The sequence below is a fragment of the Gymnoscopelus braueri genome (assembly GCF_963280865.1).
Source record: "Gymnoscopelus braueri genome assembly, chromosome: 20".
Taxonomy (NCBI): Eukaryota; Metazoa; Chordata; class Actinopteri; order Myctophiformes; family Myctophidae; genus Gymnoscopelus; species Gymnoscopelus braueri.
This window is the reverse complement of record NC_137622.1, coordinates 42,681,309-42,703,950: the sequence shown is the minus strand read 5'-3', so window position 1 is coordinate 42,703,950 and position 22,642 is coordinate 42,681,309. Positions and strand designations below refer to the sequence as shown.

At 44.2% G+C, this 22,642-nt stretch overlaps 3 protein-coding genes across 4 annotated transcripts in view; 2 read left to right on the top strand and 1 right to left on the bottom strand.

Annotated features, from left to right (window-relative positions):
- noa1 (nitric oxide associated 1) overlaps positions 1–21,460 on the bottom strand; it is a 30,627-nt gene extending 9,167 nt beyond the window's left edge. Inside the window, exons 1-6 of one of the 2 annotated variants that reach the window (XM_080416810.1) lie at positions 21,108–21,460; positions 19,615–19,741; positions 18,859–19,013; positions 14,908–15,171; positions 13,353–13,591; positions 1,597–1,806 (exon numbers count right to left, since the gene is read on the bottom strand). In XM_080416810.1, the coding sequence (XP_080272936.1) occupies positions 1,597–1,806; positions 13,353–13,591; positions 14,908–15,171; positions 18,859–19,013; positions 19,615–19,741; positions 21,108–21,379 (1,267 nt within the window). In that variant the 5' untranslated portion in view covers positions 21,380–21,460. The remainder of the gene's footprint in view (positions 1–1,596; positions 1,807–13,352; positions 13,592–14,907; positions 15,172–18,858; positions 19,014–19,614; positions 19,742–21,107) is intronic. The other variant, XM_080416811.1, reaches the window with a different exon arrangement.
- On the top strand, positions 3,700–9,357 carry LOC308076377 (cytoplasmic polyadenylation element-binding protein 4-like; the record flags this gene model as incomplete). Its single annotated transcript, XM_080416610.1, has 5 exons — positions 3,700–3,711; positions 4,223–5,335; positions 5,457–5,555; positions 7,292–7,914; positions 9,255–9,357. The coding sequence occupies exons 2-5, from the start codon at positions 4,277–4,279 to the stop codon at positions 9,355–9,357; spliced, it is 1,884 nt and encodes a 627-aa protein (XP_080272736.1). The 5' UTR covers positions 3,700–3,711; positions 4,223–4,276.
- Positions 21,461–22,423: 963 nt separating the features above from the next.
- The window catches only part of nipsnap3a (nipsnap homolog 3A (C. elegans)), a gene marked incomplete at its 3' end in the record, with an annotated part of 4,634 nt that continues 4,415 nt past the window's right edge, over positions 22,424–22,642 (top strand). Inside the window, exon 1 of the mRNA XM_080415665.1 lies at positions 22,424–22,534. Coding sequence (XP_080271791.1) covers positions 22,454–22,534 — 81 coding nt within the window. The 5' untranslated portion in view covers positions 22,424–22,453. The remainder of the gene's footprint in view (positions 22,535–22,642) is intronic.

The following is a 22,642-nucleotide window of genomic DNA, read 5'->3' as shown; positions in this document are numbered from 1 at the left end:
AGAACCAACAGCAGCTCTGGGAGAGACAAGTTCACACTAGACTGCTGGGTGGAACCGTTGCTCTCCGGCAGAAACCTTGTATTCACCTGTTTCCTAGGCTGTGTGTTTTCCACTTCCTGTCGATTTGATCCAATGAAGTCCGATGAAACTGGTCAGATGACCAATGATATCCAATGAAATCGACAGGAAGTGGAAAACACACAGCCTAGGAAACAGGTGAATAGAATGCGTTTCCTTTGCTTGATGTTTTAGGCAAGGCAAGGCAATGTATTACTACAACAAGGCAATTCAATGTGCTTTACACAAAATATCAAGCAAAGGAAACGCACTATAAAAGGACATTAGGATACAATAAAACAAAAGAAGTAAAAAATAACAATTGCATAATTTTTTCCGATATTGTCCAACTCCGATTCCAATATCAACCGAAACAACATATGCAGGCTTTTTTTCACCAAAACTAAATGTCAGGTAACAACATCACGTACAGTATCTCCTACAAGGCTCTCCAAATATTAACATTCTGAAATGCTGAAGCCTGCAGCAGTTGAAATAATCAATACAAATCAATAGAGTACAGAAGTCCTGAAGTCACTCGTTCATCCCCTGGGTCGTAAAGTCATTTCTCTATGGAGAATAACATTGGGTCATCTTAGAATCGTCTCATATAAGAATTGTGGTCCAAAAATAAACAAACTGTCTCTGCGATATTGTCAGGGAGGAGGTTCTGTATCGTTTATGATAGTCAGTCACTTATATTTGATACAGTCTGTTTCTGGCGAAAATGTTACTAATTCGGCGGAAGTAACATTAGCGTTTTCTCACCGTCAGTTCATATCCTTCATGCTTCATATCCATAAGAGTCAAACCTCCGGGGTCATTTGTTTATTTTTGGAACACAGTTCTTATTTGACGCGATATTAAACACGTCTATGGGAATTCAGAACGGGGGTGGAAAACCGCGAACCAGGTAGGATGTGTAAATTACGTCAGACTTCGGTGCTCTATACCGATATTCTCGAATCTAAAGTTTTCATGTTAATATCGGCCAATATATGGAGGGGACGATATTATCGGCCATCTCTAGTTGCAGTCAGCGTGTGTGTGTGTGTGTGTGTGTGTGTGTGTGTGTGTGTGTGTGTGTGTGTGTGTGTGTGTGTGTGTGTGTGTGTGTGTGTGTGTGTGCGTGCGCCTCTCTCTCTCACCAGGCCAGGGTGTGTGCGCGTGCGTGTGTGTGTGTGTGTCTCTGTGTGTGTCAGTGTGTGCGTGTGTGTGTGTGTGTGTGTGTGTGTGTCTCTCTCTCTCACCAGGCCAGGGTGTGTGCGTGTGTGCGTGTGCGTGTGTGTGTGTCTCTGTGTGTGTCAGTGTGTGCGTGTGCTGTGTGTGTGTGTGTGTGTGTGTGTGTGTGTGTGTGTGTGTGTGTCTGTCTCTGTGTGTGTGTGTGTGTGTGTGTGTGTGTGTGTGTGTGTGTGTGTGTGTGTCTCTGTGTGTGTGTGTGTGTGTGTGTGTGTGTGTGTGTGTGTGTGTGTGTGTGTGTGTGTGTGTGTGTGTGTGTGTGTGTGTGTGTGTGTGTGTGTGTCTCTCTCTCTCTCTCACCAGGCCAGGGTGAGATGGTGGCCTTGTGGATGACCTCAGAGCCTTTAGTTTTACAGTAGTCAGAGTCCAGCAGGGTGTTGAACAGGGTGGACTTCCCTGCGTTGGCCGTGCCCACCAGGAACACGTCTCCCTGGTACTTCCAGGACCTCTGCAGGCTGGAGATCAGGTTCTCCACGCCGTAGCCCGTCTTGGCGCTGATCAGGTGGACGTCTTTTTTTTAAAAAAAGGGAAGGCGGGGGCGGGGCACATGGAATAACCCATTAAGACCTGAGGCTATTCTTAAAACATTTCTAAATCCTAACAGTTAAAAAAAAAAAAAAAAGGTTTTCAAGATTTTTCAAAAATAGCCAGGAAATCTAAAGTGACACAGATGCGTTCCAGGTCTTAACTCATTCAGTGCCACTGGACGTCTAAGACGTCCGTTTTAACATAAGCCCTGAGTGCCACTGGACGTCTAAGACGTCAAAAAAAATGGAAAAAAATGTTCAGAACCCAAGATATCATGATTTGAAAATGTTCTGCTCCATTCACTCTTTGTTTAACTTCTTACTGAAAAAGGCTGTATCTCGGCTCCTAAGCACTTTTTTTTTTACAATGAATTTTGGCTGTGGCACTCAGAGCCAAACTGCCATAAATAAGCCGGGCACTGAATGAGTTAATGGGATAAAGCACAAAGGAAGTCTCATGACTGATTATAATAAAAATGCACGGCCACAGAATATTTTGATCCGTTATTATGGCTCATCCGGGCCGTTGGTAAACACACCCTGTGTCCGTGTGCCTCGCCCACAGAACAAACATTACAACCACGACGTTCCCTTCTCTTCCAGCAGCCAGCACGTTGAAAATAACATGTCTCGCCAAAACCAGGGGCAAAAAAAAAAGGCAACTCAAGCTAGAGCCGTTCCCATGTAAAAGCGGAGGCGGACGGAGGCGGAAATCTTGGGATGACGTTGTTTCCCGATCCTTCTGAGTAGAAAGTGAAAGTGATCTCTAGGGGTGACAGAGAACAGCGCCATCTTTTATAAAACCACTATAAAACAAAAAAACACGTCAAACAATTCATTGGCACCGAGAGGGCCTTTGGGGAAGAAACATGTCAATGGCACTGGATGAGTTAAGGATCTGGAAGGCACTCAGAAGTGTTTTTTTCTTCATGTTTCATATTTTTGAAGACTTTAAAGTAATACTAGGTAACTTTTTCAACTAAACTAAAGTTAAATTGTATATCTTTTGTGAGTGGCAAATGTTTCACAACACCCACTCCATGAATTTCACCCCCGAAAGCCTTTTCTATTGAAACCGACCCGATCGCCAGAGAACTAGTATACATTGCACGGATCCAGTGCACGTCATTCCGTGCATAGTCGCCTAGAAACCCAGAAATTCCGTGCATATGTACATCTCTCCCTTTGTGACAAAACCATTTCGGAGGCGCGCAGTCTCAAAGGAATTGTCGCCACGTAAGGGGCCACCGAGCGAGCTAAAGCGAGCGAGTTGCCGTCCCGAACGTTGCGACATTCCCTTGTGCCTACTCAGCGCCGTTTGAGTTATGTGAGTTATCAATGATGATGACAAGGATCGTCAGTGCTGTGTGACATTGAACATACAGCACAGGACACCGAACTGACGAGGTCGTTTAAAGAGCCCCATGCACCATTTCACAACTCCAGATCCACCCGGATCTACCATAGATACGTCATATATTAGATCAACTTATAGATCTCATCCACACCGGGGTTTGTAGTAAAGAATTCCTCCGTCAGTCAGTCACCCCCCCCCCCCCCTCTGTCGTCGTACGCCGATCGTTAATAATAATGTTCGCGTCATCCCCGTTATAATTTTTGAGTAACATTAACGTTTGATCGCTCCCCCCCCCCCCCCCATAGCAGATGGTTTGCAGATCCATTCCGGGGTGGTGTAGTGGTGGTAGATCTATCTGATCTGCTGCAGTCTGGTTGGTGGTGGTGATCCGATCCACCGGCCTAGTCCTCTCTCTAGTGAGGGAACTACCCTAGATTCTGAACAGACGTCATCAGCATTTTCCTACTATTTAAATGGTCGGCAGCAGTACGAGGAGGTCATTGCAGGAAAAAAAGCCTAGATTTCCACACGGTAGGTGTCCGCGCACACGTACGTGCACGCGGGGGGGGGCTTTAAAAATGACCATTGCAATGTGTGTCGTGTGATTTAATAGGACACATGGAAAGGAGAAGGTTGGCGGAGCAGCTGTTAGCTTTAGTGCTAGTCGCAGCAGAACGACCTTTGGAGAGACGTCGGCTTTACTGACTAGCCCAGGTTGTTAGCTAGCTGCTGCCTTGCTGGCTAAGGTTGGGTTGGGTGGTGTTTTTTTCCCCCTTTACCGTTGTGTAAAAAACGTATCTTAACGTTACTAGGCCTCCCACGTATACGGCTAAAAGCGAATCAATGATTTAATCTAATTGATTCCATCACAAGACCCAACCAGGCTGTATGGGTGCAGCCTTTGCAAAGTCATTGCAAATTGGTAAAGCTTTGTTTTTTTTTAGGCCAAATCATATTATGCTGTAACAGCCCTTTTTATATTTTCTCCTACCCTCCCTCCCTCCCCTACCCCTCCTTGCTGTCCTCTTTACCTACTTTTCAGAATAAAAGAAGACAGTAAAAGACAAGTCACGTGAGGATTTACTGGGTTTCATAAATGGGGGACTACGGGTTTGGAGTCCTGGTGAAGAACAGCAGTGGCAACAAGTCTGCTTTCCCCGTACGGATCCCTCCTCACCTCCAACCCCAGCCCCCCAACCCCCCCAGCCCCCCATCCTTCATAAACAACACCTGCTCCACCAATGGCGGCAGTGCGTGGCTGTTCCCCGCCGTAGCCCAACACACTAACATGCAAGATGAGATCCTGGATTCAGACAAGTCCAAGGCCTTGGACCTCCAGGACATGCAGGAGAAGTCCCCGGCCCAGGCCCAGCCTCAGGCCCTCTCCCAGGGTCAGCAGGAGGCCGCCGGAGGCCTCGGGGAGCTCGAGGGGTCACTGCCCGACGACGGCTCCCTGGAGAAGGGCTCCCTGGAGAGCAGTAGTGGGAAGGAGAAGCTGAGGATGGAATCTCCAGTGTTGGGCGGCTTTGACTACCAGGACAGCCTGGGCATGGGTACCAGCTGTGCTCAGTCCACTTCTTCCTCCTCCTCCTTGACCAGCTTCAACAACTGGTCCCCAGCGGTGCCGTCTAACCCGTCCCCAGTGGTGGGGGAGGACGTCGGAGGCTTCTTCGGCCCCGCCGGCTCCAACACCAACGGGCCCCCTCTGCTGTTCCAGAACTTCTCCCACCACGCCGGGCCTGGTTTTGGGGCAGGGGCAGGCAGTTTCTCCCCACAGATAGGACCGGTCTCCCAGCACCACCCTCCTCCTCCTCACCCGCAACACTACCACCCACACAACCAAGGGATCCCGCCGCAACACCGACGCTCCCCCGCCAGCCCTCACCCTCCCCAGCCTTCGTTCCCCCAACACCCCCATCGCTCTGGAGCCTTCACCCAGCTGCCCCACCTGGCTCCTGCCCAGAGCAAGCCCCCGTCGCCCTGGGGAAGTTACCAGAGCCCCTCCACCCCGACATCCACTTCCTGGAGCCCTGGCGGGGGCTACGGTGGCTGGGGAGGCACACAAGGTGTTCGGGAGTTCCGCAGGGGGCTCAATGGAGGCGTGGCCGCACTGAATTCCATTTCCCCACTGAAGAAGTCCTTCCCGAACAACCAGGTAAACGAGATTGTCATTTCTCATTTAGACTGGACAAATAATCCCAGTAGGCCATAGTATTAGCATTGACTCAATACAGCTAGTTAATATGCAGAAACTCATGTGTGAAACTGTTCCTCAGGTCCCCTCTCAGAAATACCCCAGAAACAACTCCGGTTTCAACCACAAAGCTTGGATGGAGGACAGTATGAGCCGCAACGATGGCGTTTACCCTTTCCAGGTGAGTTCGTCACAGCAGGCTGCAAGTGTACATTTCCGAGAAAGCAACAACAAACAATGTGACCTTCGGTTGCAGAGAGACTCCACTCACAAATCTTAACTCAACGTTTGTATAAAAGTCAACAAAGTAGCCTTTGTGAGTTTGTGCAGACTGGGATTCAGTAAATGGATCATCTGATCTGAACCATGCCAAATACACAGACAAATTGAAACTTATTGTATGTATATATACAATGAGGCTGTTTTTTCAATATCATTTTGTGAAACAAGAGACTTCTGATCACATGCCATCCACTTTATTCTCACTGAAGAATCGCACAGAATCGTAAATTTTGTTGTGGGGACTGCTCTGCTTCCGGGTTTTTCCGGGTTGCGACTGGTTACGCCCACCGTGGGACTCGCCGTACATATGCACGGAATTTCGGGGTTTCTAGGCGACTATGCACGGAATGACGTGCACTGGATCCGTGCAATGTATACTAATTCTCTGGCGATCAGGCTGATTGAAACGGTGGCTAGGGTAGTCATTCCTGCGAAAATGACTTTGGCCAGGAACTACCACACCGGTTTCCTGTTTGGCCAGGAACTACCGCACCGGTTTCCTGTTTGGCCAGGAACTACCGCGCTAATAACAAAAAGGAATCTCACGCTGTTTTTAAGAGATTGTAGGATTTGAAGATCGAAAAACAACAGCAAAAGAAAACACAGCAAATGGAATTCTGGGTAACGCAGGAATAAACGAACGACCTGCAGTGACGGTAATGACCAGCAGAGGCTGCTAAAAATCGTTATTTGTGGACCTGCATTGTATTACTTTAACTTGAATTATGTAATGGATGGAAATAAATGGTGGTCAGATGAAACGTCATACATCATAGAGACGCCATAGATTACAGCGTTCCACACGGCCTGGCAGAGACACATTGGTCCTCATCCTATATTATGGAGGAACACGGCCACGTCACTCTGACTCAGACATAACCATAAACAAGCCCCATATATGCCCATATATAGGCATGTCAATATGACCCGGTGCCCGCCATAAGTATAAAATAAGGTTTTAAGTGTGTAAACTGTTCCTCATTTTGCTGGGACCCACTGGAACCCCCTCGATGACCCTTGGGGGTCCCCGAAACCCTCTTTGAGAACCACATATTACGAATCTTTCTCTTCGGCCCTTCAGGTGAGATGCAGTCAGTGTTGCCAGATTCTGTGAGAGAAACAAGCAACCAGGTCTAGGAAAAACAGCCCAAAAGAAGTGACTATGGGCCACATGAGCACTTTAACATATACATCAGCTATTTGAAAATAGCAGATCTACAAGCTCACAACGCGTCGCGATGCGACGCGTTGTGAGCTTGTAGATCGTCTATTTTCAAATAAAATCTTGCGGGGAAATTATAAGCAGATCTGGCAACCATGGATGCAGTGGCACCTGCACAAACTGTGGTTGCTATGCGTGCATGAATGGCAACGGTTTGTCTTGTGTATGACATTAGACCAGACCTATGCTCAGCCTATATAAAGAGTAACGATGCTTTTAGGGATCTACTTTTTTACCTGTGACCAGGAGCGACAGATCTAAAGAGATATAGAAGAACATAGAGGTCAAAGAGTGAGCGGCAATAGAGAGAACAGAACAGAGATGGTGGCAGAGAGGATTGAGAATTATAAGGCCAACTCTTTCAGCTCCTGTCTTCTGTTCTTTAGTGGTCATCATAAGCCTTCGTGTCTCAGGTGTTCCACAGTCAAGACATGAAGAGCAGCCACTGTGACCTCTACTGTCAAACGATGAACGGACAAGTCCCGCCTAGCTCTGTGACCAGCCAGGGACAAGAAGACACAAACGAACAACAAAGATCTCATCGAGGGCTCACCGGGACTTTGAGTCACGCAGGGGAAGTAAAGACACATCGACCGACCTACGCGGGAAAGAAAATCCACATCTGTAAACCGTGTGACAAGAGCTTCCGACGTTTAGATCAGCTGAAGTCACACCAGCGTCTCCACACGGGGGAGAGACCGTATCGCTGCAAAGAGTGTGGCAAGAGTTTCAATGAGCCGGGTCACCTGAACCAACACCAGCGTGTCCACGACGGAGAGAAGTCTTTCCACTGTGAACTGTGTGACAAGAGTTTCAGTCGGTCAGGTGGCTTGAAGAGACACCAGGGTATCCATGCAGAAGAAAGACCTTACCGCTGTGAACGGTGTAGCAAGGGTTTCAGTCAGTCAGGTGAATTGAAACAACACCAGCGTATCCATACAGGAGAAAAACCTTTCGTCTGTAAAGTGTGCGACAAGAGGTTCAATGACATCAGTAATCTGAATAAACACCTGCGTATCCATACTGGAGAGAAACCGTACCGTTGTAAACAGTGTAACAATAGTTTCAATGAGTCGGGTAGTCTAAGGAGACATCAGCGTGTCCACACTGGAGAAAAACCTTTCCACTGTGAACAGTGTGGCAAGACTTTCAGTGGCATCGGTTGTCTGGAGAGACACCAGCGTGTCCATACTGTAGAAAAACCTTTCTACTGTAAACAGTGTCACATGAGTTTCAGTGAGTCAGGTAACCTGAGCAAACACCAGCGTCTCCACACTGGAGAAAGACCTTTCTACTGTAAACGGTGTCACATGAGTTTCAGTGACGTCGCTTATCTGAAGAAACACTTGCGTGTCCATACTGGAGAAAAGCCTTTCCACTGTCAACAGTGTGACAAGAGCTTCAGTCAGTCAGGTAATCTGAGCAAACACCAGCGTCTCCACACTGGGGAGAAACCTTACCATTGTAAACGGTGTCACAAGAGTTTCAATGAGTCGGGTAATCTAAGGAGACATCAGCGTGTGCACACTGGAGAGAGACCTTAAAGGGATATTTCACTTTCAAAAAAACTTTTGGTGATTTTATCGTCTACTCAGGCTTTTGTGAACACCACAGACAGTTTTTAAGTTGTTTGATTCAATATTTAGATATTAGATATTCATTTTATCAGACACGCCCCCTTCCTATACAAACCCATTGTAACTTCAAACTCCATTTTTAACATGTTAGATTCATCAAAAACACCTGTCCTTGGTTCTGGTGACTCACCCTGCCCTCCTAATACGCGAGGGGGCCGTGTTTTTTCAATTACTTTTTTCATTTATTTTTTATATATTTTTTTGGAAAATGAAAAAAATTAAATACAATAAAAAAATTAAATAAAATAAATGATAACAATTCTCGGAAAAACACGGCCCCCTCACGCATTAGGAGGGCAGGGTGAGTCACCAGAACCAAGGACAGGTGTTTTTGATGAATCTAACATGGTTAAAATGGAGTTTGAAGTTACAATGGGTTTGTATAGGAAGGGGGCGTGTCTGATAAAATGAATATCAAATATCTAAATAATGAATCAAGCAACTTAAAAACTGTCTGGGGGGCTCACAAAAGCTTGAGTAGATGATAAAATCACCAAAAGTTTTTTTGAAAGTGAAATATGCCTTTAAGGGTCCTTTCAGACGGCAAGCGGCCAACGCGCCTATGTAATTCATTTTCAATGAGAGGCGGGCGATTATTTGGGACGCGCGGAGAGGTTGAGGGGCGGTGAGGCGAGCGGGGCACGGTCCCGCGAAACTTTCGCGCGCGTGCTCGTTTGTTCACACGCGCGCAGGCGGCAAGAGCTGGATTGTGGTGGGGTTTTTTTTTTTTCCCGCACAGCGCAGGAGGACAGAACAACAATGATCGCGGCGCGATCCCCGCTGATCCGAGCGGTAACATGCGCGTGGACCACTTATCATCTGTCACGACCTTAACTCATTGAGTGCCATTAACGTGTTTCACGTGTTTTTACCGCTATGGCGCAACGTGCCAATCACGTGTTTCACGTGTTTTTGAAAAAATAGTAATTTTCTTTTTTTCTTTTTAATTTTTTTTGAAAAACATGTTCAGAACTTCATGAGTATCATCATCTGAAGATTTGCAGCTCCATCCACTCCTTGTTTAACTTAGAACTGAAAAAGGCTGTATCTCGCTTCCTAAGCACTTTTTTTTTACTTGGCAAAAAACTCTGGCACTGGGACAACATCATTCTGAAATAATTCTGGCAATTCTGGCACTCAATGAGTTAACTCATTGAGTGCCAGAATTGCCAGAATTATTTCAGAATGATGTTGTTTTGGATTGGATGAATGAATCCATGTCAATTCCGGGCTGTATTTCATCAATTCCAGCATGCATGAAAGTAAATAATTCCATATCCACTCGACCAGACCGGATCTACAAACGCCAAAAAAAATCCCTCATACTAAAGGCGGTTACACACCGGCGAATATGCGAATATACGCAAAATTCGGACTCGTTCCGAATAATTAAAAGACGCTTTTTTCGCTCCGCGAAACTGGTGTGGAAGCTTGCATTGACTTTATAAGGTTTTTAAAAAAAACGTATTATTCGCATGAAAAAAATCGCCCCGGTGTGTAAGGACCTTAACACCTCATACTAACCCTGCTCTACCCCAAACCTCTGTGCCGAAAATAGCCGATCTACAAGTTCACAATCGCAAGCTTGTAGATTTAGGGAAGTAGGGAATAGGGAAGGATGCTAAGGTGGTTAAAGGAGGAGTTCACCCAAAAAATGATTTATTTTCTATCAATTGCACACCCCATGAAGCCTTGAATACATGGATTTATTTTGTTTTTTGTCGCATTCCTGAGCCAATAATTTGATGCCCGGGTGTATTTCCGGTAGGAGACACAAAGAATCTACTTTGTGTCTCCTACCGGATACATTAGCAGGTAGGAGACAGGAATCAAATTATTAGCTTAGGAATGCGACAAAAACACAAATAAATCCATGGATTCAAGTCTTCATGGGGTGTGCAATTGATAGAAAATAAGTAATGTTTTGGGTGAACTACTCCTTTAATGTTAAAAAAATTAAAAAAGTTCCTCTCACACAAAGATTTGTTGGCTCCCCTGTAGTAACTCCGAGGACCCGCCCTAGGGGTCTCGGACCGCCTGTTGAAGACCCCCCCTGGAGTAGTGTTTAACACATGGCCTGCACAGTAGTGTATTCCACAAGGGGCGCCCTAACACAGCTTTGGAATGATCCCTCGTCACTCAGTAGACGTCAATCCAAAAAAAATACAGACATCCGTCTACCCCAACTATGGGATTTTTAGAAAAACACTGTGAGAGACAAAACTCAGTTTCTTTTTTTTGTGATGAAAACCACCCGTTTTCAACGGGCCATAGTCCACAGATTTAAGGTAATTATGCTGGCAAGGGGATAAAAAAATCACACCCAGTGTGAAGTGGGCGGTGTGGTCATCACAGTGGTCATCATAGTAATGGAAGCTCACTTCGAAAAAATAAAAGATTTTTGGAAGTGCATAATCCTATTTATAGGTTATTAATGTCATCATGTGTCTCGCTAGCCAATCACAGTGCTGAATAGAGTCAGCCAATAGAGTCAGCCAATCACAGTACAGCTAGGGGTGTACTAATGAGCCAATCACAATACAGCTAATGAGGTGTCCCAACCCCACTTATAGGGGCGGCTACACCTCCCAAAAAAGGATGTTTAATATCTTGGCGGGTAATGTGTTAAGCCATTAAGACCTGGAACGCATCTGTGTCACTTTTTGATTTGAGCTTAAAAAAAAAGCATTATTTTACACTTTGGCTATTTTTAAAAAATCGTGAAAATGTGTGCAAATCTTTGAATACATATTCTTTTAAAGCAAACATTTGTAACTCAAATCTTTGCTTCTGGGGGTCCCTGGAACAAAATGTTTTGAGATGGGGGTCCGTGGTCAAATAGATATCATTTTGGGGGTCCTTGACATGAAAAAGTTTGAGAACCACTGATATAGAAACATACGTTTTTCAGAAAACTGTTGGGATTTAGAAGACATTAGTAAAGATATTTGTAGAATCGCCTTCAGGTCTTAAAGGTTCTATGACATTCATTTTCACTTTTTTTTATTGTCTCCGCCGGAGGCGGAGAGTATGTTTTCGCTTCGTCCCGCCGTGTGTTAGCTTGGCCCCTAGCCAAGCTAACATTGGTCAAGCTCCACGTGACACGTGACAATATGTTGACACCAATGCTTTTGATTGGCTAGAGGGACGCATGACGAAATAAAATCCTATAAATAGGTGTGTCACTTCAAAAAGCCATTTATGATTTTTGAAGTGAGGTAAGACAGGATCAATCAGTCTTGATTGGAACAGTACCTTCCAGTACAAATCACCCGTCCGTGCGTGTGTGTGTCCCTCTGAGAACACCTAACATTGGTCAGTTTCACGTGACATCACAATATGTAATATAAATATATAAATAGCTTAGACAGGAGAGGCTGAGATCACACAATGCAACTTTAACAACAGGACGCATTAAATACATTGCGCTCACGGCTGGGGAAGCTAAAACTGCTAATCATTGACGAAGTTTCCATGGTGGGTGCAGATCTTCTACATCACATTCACAAACGCCTTCAAGACATCACAGGCATACACAGCTCAGAGTCCCGTTTTGGCAATGTCAGTATCCTCGCAGTCGGTGACCTGTACCAACTACCACCAGTCATGGCAAAACAAGTATTCGATACCCCTTCTGATGCCTATGTCAGACTACATGGTTCATTGTGGAAAGAAAACTTCCAACTATTTGAACTAACAGAAACAATGCGCCAGAAAGATGACCAACCCTTTGCAGAACTGCTTATGAGAGTTCGTACAAACACATGCTGTGCAGAAGACATTGCACTGCTACACACCAGAATCGTCTCTAAAACAGATCCCTCATACCCAAGTGACGCATTGCATGTCTTCAGAACAAATGCAGCCACAGATTCACACAATGGCGAAAAGCTAATAAAGTTGCCATTTTGCCAACAGAAATATCCAACATCACCGCAATTGATTCACAAAAAGATTGTAAGACAGGACTAGTTAATGTTACACTATCAAGCAACCCATCGCATACAGGAGGCTTACGGGAGGTCGTGTCTGTAGCAGTTGGGGCCAGAGTCATGTTGACAACCAACATCAATGTCTCTGACATTGTTCCTCATCTCAGGGGTACATAAATTACTTTAACATTCACCTTTTAACAAAGAACTTTTTGTTTAACTAAAAGATATATCTTTTACCCTACTGTATCTCATTAGTTATTGTTATGATAATATAATTGCTATGATATAGTAACATGTTCTATTTTAAGTAAGAATTAGAACATTCCTAGAGAACTATGGTTAAAGATAGGGTAAGTGATTTCATTTGATTAAAATAGCACGGGTCTGCCGGCGGAGACTTGTGCTCCGAGGAGCACATTTTCTAGTTTTTTATGTTTTTTGGGGGGTTTTATGACCTCAATTACACCCAAAAAATCTGAACTTTGAACATTCAGTGGATTGTCTGTGGTCTGGGGTTTTCTGAATAATTAGGCTGAAAAGTAATCTGAGCTTGGCCCTTCGGCAGTGAGGTCACAGCCGATTAATCCCGCCCACTCTCCTCCTAGCCCCTCCCCTCCCCTATCCTTTCCTTTGGGGGGGGGGGGGGGCGGAGCAGAGGCGATGATTGACAGGCAAAATCCCTCAACAGCGACACCCGCAGGCAAAGATTTATTTTTTCATTGCAGTTGAAAAGGCTTTAGAAATGTGAGAGAAAAACACCTGCCATGGATCACTGGAGTGGAATTTTTTGTTTAAACTTTTTATACACGTTTGAAGGACCATGACAAAGACTTTTAATGTGTGGTAAAACTGAACGTCATGAAACCTTTAATGTGCTGAATATCATCATGTTGAATGTATACCTTTCACGTTGTCTCCCAGCCCGGCCTGGCTGCAGTACTGGGTCAGCTGGCGCCGGATCCTCTGCAGATAGTTGGGGGCGTCGCCGGGCAGCAGGTCCACCTTGTTCCCCAGGACCACCACGTGTTTGTTCCCGCCCACCAGAGCCAGCAGGTCCGGCACGATGGAGTCCGGGAGGTCCAGGAGGTCCACGATCAACAGGACCAGAGCTTTGTGGGACTTGATCCCACTGACCACGTTCCTGTAGTTAGAGAGACGTACCGATTAAAGACGGGGTGCTGTGATTTTCAGTGATTCCCCCCCCCCCTAAATCATAATCATCAGGTATTATGGTTATACTAGGAAGAAGATTCTTTTCAAAAAAGTGTACAGAAAGTGTTAAAATTATGTTTTTATGTGGACACGCCTCCAGTTCATTAAGTATACCTGGTTCTCACCTTAGCACCTCCTCCACCACCTTAGCACCACCCACCTGTCCTAGTCCCTCCTCCTCCTCATGCCCACACCTGTTGTGTTATGATAATGAGGAGGAGGGTATGTTTTTACTATGTCACTAAAGGGCTGTTTCTCTATTGGCACGTTTGACCCTCAAGGTTTCAGCCTCCAGGTAGAAACTCAAAATAGTCAGAGAAGACATAAAACACCATAAAAACACCACCAGGGGGCTTAATGAAGTTCTATCAACCTCATAGACACATGAAAAACAGAAAAAGTGCAAAACCATGGCACCACCTCTAACATTTTTGCCTTCCTGCGATACCGATTCTGACGATACCCATAACTACCGTGTAACGAACCCATACCAGTGTGTAATTTAACCCATTATTTTTATACTTTGGCTGTTCAAAAATAGCAGATATACAAGCTCATAGCGCGGTGAGCTTGTAGATCTGCCATTTTCAAAAAGAAATTAAATCTGTGAAAATCTTTGTGTACTGACAAGAAAGAGTTTTGTTCCAGGTGTCTCTGTACCCTAACCCCAGAAGAAAAGATTTGAGTTAAAAATGTAGTTTAAAAAAGTATAGGTATATTCAAAGATTTGCACACATTTTACAACTATGAGCTTGTATATCTGCTATTTTTTAATAGCCAAAGTATAAAATAATGGTTGTAGGGCTATAGCTAAAAATCTAAAATGACACAGTATGTGTTTCCTGGATTGAATGGGTTAAACAAATCTGTGACATTGGTTCTTGAGGGGGGGGGGGGGGGTCTAGATGTATAAAACAATCATTTGAAAATGGCCGATCTTCAAGCTCACAATGCGTCGCGATTGTGAGCTTGTAGATCGGCTATTTTCAAATAGCCTGTATAGGGCTGAAGTGGTTAGTGTCTAAAAAGTTACTAAAGTTTTCAAATAATTGTAGTGGAGTAAAAGTACAATATTTGCCTCTGAGATGTAGTGGAGTAGAAGTAAAAGTACTGAAAACTGGAAATACTCCAGTAAAGAAAAAATACTTCAAAATTATACTAAAAAAAGTGCAGTACTTGAGTAAATGTACTTAAGTTATTTTACACCACTGTCCGATACGGGCATCGAAAAAAAACAGCTCTAACCTGTAGTCCTCTTTAGACATCTTGACCTCCAGCGCCTTCTGGTGGTGGGTGAGGAGGTAGCAGCGTTGGCACACGGCGTTCCTCAGGCCGCCCTCCTCCTGCGCCAGGGGCTTGAACTTCTCTGAGGGCATGTACCCGGCCGTGTGCTGGTCGCTGCAGTGCAGCACGGCGCCGCAGCCCGAGCAGCACGTAGAGCTGGCCGGCTCGTCCAGGTCCGGCGTGCCGAACACCTTCTGCTCTCCTCTGGCTTTCACGTTCTTCTTCCTTATTATAACCCATTAACACCCGGAACACATCTCTGTCATTTTAACATTTAAGAAGGAACTGCATCTGATGTGTCATTTTTTCGATTTCTTTGGGCTATTCAAAAATAGCAGATCTACAAGCTCATAGCGCGGCACCGAGTGCCGCGCTATGAGCTTGTAGATCTGCTATTTATCTATTTTTATCGTGGAAACTTTCAGATAATGATATCTTGGGTTCTGAAAAAAAAAATCCCCCCAAAAAAAAAGTTGTTTAGTTTTTTACTATTTTTTCTAAAACACGTGAAACACGTGATTGGCACGTTGCACCATAGCGGTAAAACACGTGAATAGCACTCAATGAGTTAAGACGAACATTTTTAACTCCCGATCTGTGCCTCGGTGGGGTCCCTGGAACAACATATTGTTGAGATGGGGGTCCGCGGCAAAATACATTTACACCCAAAAATACATTTTGGTTGGTCCTTGACCTGGAAGAGTTTGAGAACCACTGACATAGAAACATATGTTTTTCAGAATACTGTTAGGATTTAGAAAACATTTGTAAAATTTCCCAGAAGCAAAGATTTAAGTTACAAATGTTTGCTTTAAAAAAAAAATATATATATAGATTCAAAGATTTGCACACATTTTCATGATTTTTCAAAAATAGCAGATATACAAGCTCATGAGCTTGTATATCTGCTATTTTTGAATAGCCAAAGAAATCTAAAAATGACACAGATTCTTTCCAGGTCTAAATGGGTTAAGATAAGATAAGATTGGCAGCAAGTAAAAAGAGCCATCACAAAGAACTGGGTACAGGAAAAAACTGTCCTAGTATGGGCCTATGTGTTGCTTTGTGGTCAACAAACACATTTTTTGGAAGCTTACTGAGTGGCAAAAAACTACTTTCTGGCCTTGACGGCCCATACATCGTACATGAGCAACTGGCGGCCCGGGGGCCACATGCGGCCCCCAACTTGCACTTAATGCGGCCCACAGGTTAATATCAGAATACTGATATATTATTGATTTCAGCTGTTATGATTCCAAACATGCAAACATGACCCGCTTTAATTACTTCTGTCTATATTATTAGCTTAATGACTAGTGCTAAAAAAATTAAAACATTATATCCAATGTATTTGTATTTAAGTTCATAAAGTTCAAGGGAGGGTAAGTGATATTTTTTGGTTAAAACACTATATTTTGATAGTAATCATTGCTATAGTGTTTGTGCAGTCACAGGGGTCTAACCAAATAAAATTACTTACCCTACCTTTAACATAAGAATAACTAAATGCATTTGGTTAAATGTTAAATGTTACTTTTCAGACACTGTGACACGTTTTGAGCTTGTAGATCGGCAATTTTTGCTACTTTGGTCTGACATAGAATGGCCTGACAGTACATGCAATGTGGCCCTATCTGGCCCTATCTGATTGTATTAAACAACGTTAAACTCGCCAACATGGCGGCTGTACGGAAAGCTTGAATTATCCTCTTTCTATCTGCAAAGTTTTTGTTTTTGTTCCACAGTAAACATGTTATGAGCTACTTTCTGTCAATACATTCCATGCAGGTGATTATTTTCTAAGTGTCAGAGTTTGGAAGCGCTTGTTTTCAATAACTCAAAGTCCTGCTGCCTCCTGCATCATGTGACATTTAGAAACATGTGGTAAGCAGGACCGTTGAGTGATTTCCAACGAGCGCTTACAAACTCCAACGCTCCATGCTGCCACTCAGTCTAGATGAGGGGGGGGGGGGGGGGGTGTCCCGGTGGAAAAGTGAGGCATGTGTATACTCTCTATCCACAAGTTTCCCAGGGTGTTGTGGGCATCACTTCCTGTCGATTTGATCCCTAGATACTTAGTCTCGCGTGGCCAGACTGTTGCCTCCCACAATTTTCTAATGTTTCCGGTCATACAGTCTGGGACTCGGAAGCTCTGATCATGACTAGAATATAAACCGGATGTGGAGCCTCCTCCCCACTTCCGTTTCTTCTTTACAGTCGCGCAAATTTATCCTATATAAATACAAATCATTTAAGTATATTTAGCTTGCTGCTTAGCAGAAATGGAAATTAACACATTGGGTGCCAGCATTTTTTCATAACAACTTACGTTGGGTGCCAGCATTCTCCCCATTGACTGCGCTTTGCTGTTTAAAGCTCTAGACTCCACGAGGAGCAAATCCATGTAAAAAAAAACATCCATTCATGTTGCGCGATGACCCTGGCTACAGCCTGGAACGATAACATTTCACTCGCGAGTTACAATGGGGGGGGATCGCGCATCGCGCATGACCGGTTTTCCCCACCGGAAACAGATTCGGAGATATAGGTGTTTTAAAGAAGGAAATAGACAGGAAGTGGACGGCAGCCATGTTTTTGTTTTTCCGGTGATCTATCTGGCCTATCCTTCTCAAGATCACAATGGGTACTCCCAGAGCTGCTCTAGCCCCGCCCGTGTGGAGAAAAACGAAAAAAACAAAAAGACATATTTCACGGTCTGGACCGTGTTCGGCACCGGACCGCTACTCTGCGCAAACACGGTTCAGACCGTGTTTGGCACCCGATGTGTTAAAAAGTAAAATGTAAAGATCTTTTAACACATCGGGTGCCGATCACGGTCTGGACCGTGTTTTCACATAGTAGCGCTCTGGTGCCGTTCACGGTCTGAACCGTGTTTTCAGTCTTTTTGTTTTTTTCGTTTTTCTCCACACGGGCGGGGCTAGAGCAGCTCTGGGAGTACCCATTGTGATCCTAAGAAGGATAGGCCAAATGGATCACCGGAAACAAAAACATGGCTTCCATCCGCTTCCTGTCTATTTCCTTCTTTAAAACGCCTATATCTCCGAATCTGTTTCCTGTGTGGAAAACCGCTCATGCGCGATGCGCGATCCGTCCCGGTTGTAACTTGCGAGTGAAATGTTATGGTTCCAGGCTGTAGCCAGGGTCCTCGCGCTACATGAATGGATGCTTTTTTTTACGTGGATTTGCTGGTCGTGGAGTCTAGAGCTTTAAACAGCAAAGCGCAATCAATGGGGAGAATGCTGGCACCCACGGTAAGTTGTTATGAAAAAATGCTGGCACCTGATGTGTTAAAATATATTTTCGTGAACGGAAGTGCCAGTTTCCTCAATCGGATTTCGGGAGTTGTAGTTCCAGACTCTATATAGCATTCGGAGATTATGGAATAGTTGTCTGGGCTACGCGAGACTAGATACCTGATCAAATCGACAGGAAGTGACACCCACAACGCCCTAGGAAACTTGTGGATAGGTTGAAGATGAATCTATCATTAACCCGGCTGCTAAAACCTTCCCACAAGCTCCAAGTGAAGGGGATTTTCAGTGGTTGTCCATGATAGCGTCCTACAGCTTCCTCGCTGTACAGTTTACAGTAATAGTAATCTAATAATAAAGTAGTACATAAGTAAACCAATAATCTAATAATAACTAATACATACATAAACCAATAACCTATCATCAGCCTGTACATTGAAACTATACACACTATAGGATGCCAGGTCAACAATGACCTGTCATCTGTCTACATAACATGCTATCTAAGTTACATTTTAGCCTTTGCATAATCCTGCAAGGTCGTCAAGGTCTAGTGCTACAGGCTGAGATGGAGTCTGAAGAGGTGAGTCTTCAGATTACGGCAGAAGATTGCGAGTGAGTCTGCAGTTCTAGTATGTACCTCTTCTTGGCGGTCTTCAGCAGGTCTTGGTCCAGAGGGAAGTCTGTGTCGGTGAACTGGATGGCGGACGGGTCGGGTTTCACCTGCTCCTCCGTCTCTGATCTGAGAGACTTGAGCTGCTGCTGCAGAGTCCTGCGATGCTTCTCTGCTAACGTCTGGGACAAAGAAAAGTCCTGTTCTAGTCAATCTGCAAAGGATACCACTGTAATATAGAATTGATTTTAAAATTCTACTCTTAGTTTTTTTAATGGATTAGCTCCTCAGTACGTCACTGCTAACTCCATATTGTCCCCCAGGGGTCACGCAGGTCATCATCTCCTCCATCAGCTCCTCTCAGTCCCTTAACTTAAACACGACCACAAACCAGAGGGTGACAGCTGGGCTTCCTCTGTAGCCACGCCCTAAACTCTGTCTGGTATAGTCTCCCGTCCCACATTAAGTCATGACCCACTATTATAGACGTTATTATTAAATCAAGTCTATAGACCACCTCGTCTCCCTCGCTTTTAGTTCTGTGTGAGGATGCCCCATGGCTTGTGTCCACTCTGTTCTTCCACTACATGAAGTTTAATGTGTTTTGAACTATTTTTACTTTTTGGTTGTATCTATTTGACTGTGAGTTACTTGTTTCTAATGTTGCTTCTATATAGCTATCATGTTGCTGCTGGTCATCCTTGATTGGAAAGCACTTTAGGTTAACATCTGTTGTTTTTAAATGTGCTTTATAAATAAAAGGTGACTTGACTTCTGTCCCACCTGTCCTGGTTGAGGGGCCATGGGGGTGGGGTTGGGTCGAGGCAGATGTTCCTCCTCCTCCACATAGTCCAGGAACACAAACTGCTCCTCTCTCTGTGGATCCACCATGGAGGTGTAGCTGTTAGGGCTGCAAGACATGACTTCAACTCAGTATCACTATTATTTCAAACGTGTGTCTCCATTACGATGAATGCGTCTCAACGTGACATGGAGGGAGGCTTTGCTGCCTCCCTCCATTCAAAACACAACAAACAAGCATGGATTAACGCGACTACAGTACTACCGTCTACTACTACTACTAAGGAAAAACAAAAGATGTCAGAAGAATATAATAGAACTGGGTGGGGGAAAAACAAGGTTAGCTAGACAGTGTGACAGAAGATTATGTACACAAAGAAACGGCACTGACTGCCGGCGAATTTACGGCAGGGCTGCCAACACTCCTGTATCCTGCAGGAGTCTCCTGGATTTCAACCATGTCTCCTGACAATATCCTGGATCGTCATTTCTCCCGGACCCCCCGCTTGTATGCCATCATCATACAGAGACATTAACTAAGTAATGAATGGTTATTATTAAAGATGGGTCTTATTGCTTCAATCATCAAATAAATTTCTGTAAGCCTACTTCTTGCGGTTTGATGGATGAAATTGTACACATCATTTTCCAATGCTAGTAAAGCAAGCCTGATAAAAGTATCAAACTCACCAAAACACATGAAATAACATCCACTCTGTTAAAACGTTTAGTTTTCGGCCAAAAAATAACTCCTTGATTCTTACAGTCCAAATATTGTGTTACTGTTGATCATTGTAATGCAGTCAGAGTTACTTCTGTGGAACAGTTCATAACAAACACTGTAAGCTTTGTTGTAAAACCCTTTCCAGTGAAAGTGTATAATGATTATTTTGCAATGTTGACAATGCATTGTTATATATTGGTGTGTGGGTTGTGTTTGGGTGCTTTTTGGGGGGCTGGCTAGTGGCCACACCCCCCAAAAAATCTCCTGGATTCTGACAGTCCAATGTTGGCAGCCCTGACTTACGGTAGAACCCATGATGTAAACCAGTGGTTCTCAACCGTTTCAGGCCACGACCCCCCAAAATAATTTATATTGTGAAAATAGCAGATCTACAAGCTCACAACGCCTCACGTTGCGAGGCGTTGTGAGCTTGTAGATCGGCTATTCTCACAATTTTTGTCTCTTTCTTATATTATTTGACAATTTGGCCAATGTTTTATACTAGTTTATTGATTACTTTTGACGTTTTTTTTTGTATTAAAAAGTCCTTAAATTGTCACTTCACTGTCATTTGGGGACCCCCCCCCAAAAAAAATAATGTGGGGACCCCCCTGGGGGTCCCGACCCACAGGTTGGAGAACCACTGATGTAAACAACACAAGGTGAAATCCACAAGAAAAGTGAGAAGCGGTACAGAAGCCAGGGAGCTTGTAGATAGATATCATGTTTGTGTTCACTGCCCACCCAGTACCTCCTGTTCTTGTCCACAGCTCTCCGGACGGTGTAGCACCTGGAGCCCCCGGTCCTCCAGCCTCCCAGCCCGGCCTCATGGAGGACAGTGTGCCCGGGGACAGAGGCAGGAGGCCGGGGAGGCTGTCTGCTGTGTGTGTGGGTCAGAGACCAGGCTCTGTGTGTGTGGGTCAGAGACCAGGCTCTGTGTGTGTGGGTCAGAGACCAGGCAGACACACAGCGACTCAGTGAGGAGAGCTGCTCCCGAAGCGGAGCTCGTATTAAAGTCAACATAATGTTTATAATAAATAGAACATCTTAAATGAACACAGTGTTAAATCTGTCTGAATGGAGACTTTAGGTTCACATTCAGAATGTCAACAAACACACGCGCTGCAGGGGGTCGCCATCTTGTTTCCTGGTCGGATATGACGTATTGACGACGTAATGACGTAAGGCTAACGTGAGGTTGTTGTTTTTTTTCCCCCACGCGTTTTTGAAGGAAGAAAGTTTATTTTATTGTATTAATTCCTTTTTAATAAAATCAGGAATGATTTCCATCGTTGATGTAACAATAATACAATGTGAAATTAAATATAATGAATATTTTCCATAAACTGTAAAACCCACATTTGTTGACTGTAGCCATGGATCACACGACGGTCGTCCGTCACGACCGTCATGGATGAACTTCAACCTGGTGTTTGCACTTTCTCTATATTTGGCCGTACATCTACATAAACGTTCACATTTAAAATATAAAGTGCTCACCCCATGGCCACTGATAATAAAACTATGTAAGGGCCCTCAGAAGTGCCCGTATCTTCCATATTGTTAAATAAAAAGCATTTAAATCAGATTGTTGGCCATTTTCTCATAGAGTTATAAGTTATCAGAGTGCAGTACGCCTCCAAACCGATAGGGTCACGTAGTTGAAATCATGTGGAGGAACTGCGGAGTAAATGGCCACCGATCGGATTAAAATACTTTTTATTGAACAATACTGAAGATAAGGGTACTTCTGATACAAGTTACAACGTACATAATTAAAACATCTGTGAACATGAGGTAAGCACTCTATATTTGAAATATGAACGTTTATGTAGATGTACGGGCCAAAAGGGGAGAAAGTGTAAACATTATGTTGAAGTTCATCCATGACTGTCATATAATATATGACAGGTGTTTCAGGGCTACGTTGACTGACGTAACGGTTTGGATTTGTTTAGTTTTTTCTTTCCCAAGTTCATTTGACTGCTTGTCAGAGAGACAGACAGACAGACAGACAGACAGACAGACAGACAGACTGACTGGCTGTTCCTCAGCTTCTTTTTATTGTATTATTATTATTAATATTATTTGACCACAATGTTCTCACTAAGAAACACGTGTGTTAGAACAGCCAGGATAGTGGAGAATTTTTGTGCAAAAACAACAGGCAACCCACTGGTGAGTTTTACAATATGTATCTTAATTATTATAAAAGTCATGTTTAGAGTTTGCATCATTGTAGCTGAAATATGTGCTGCACTGCTAGACTAACTAACACTATATAAT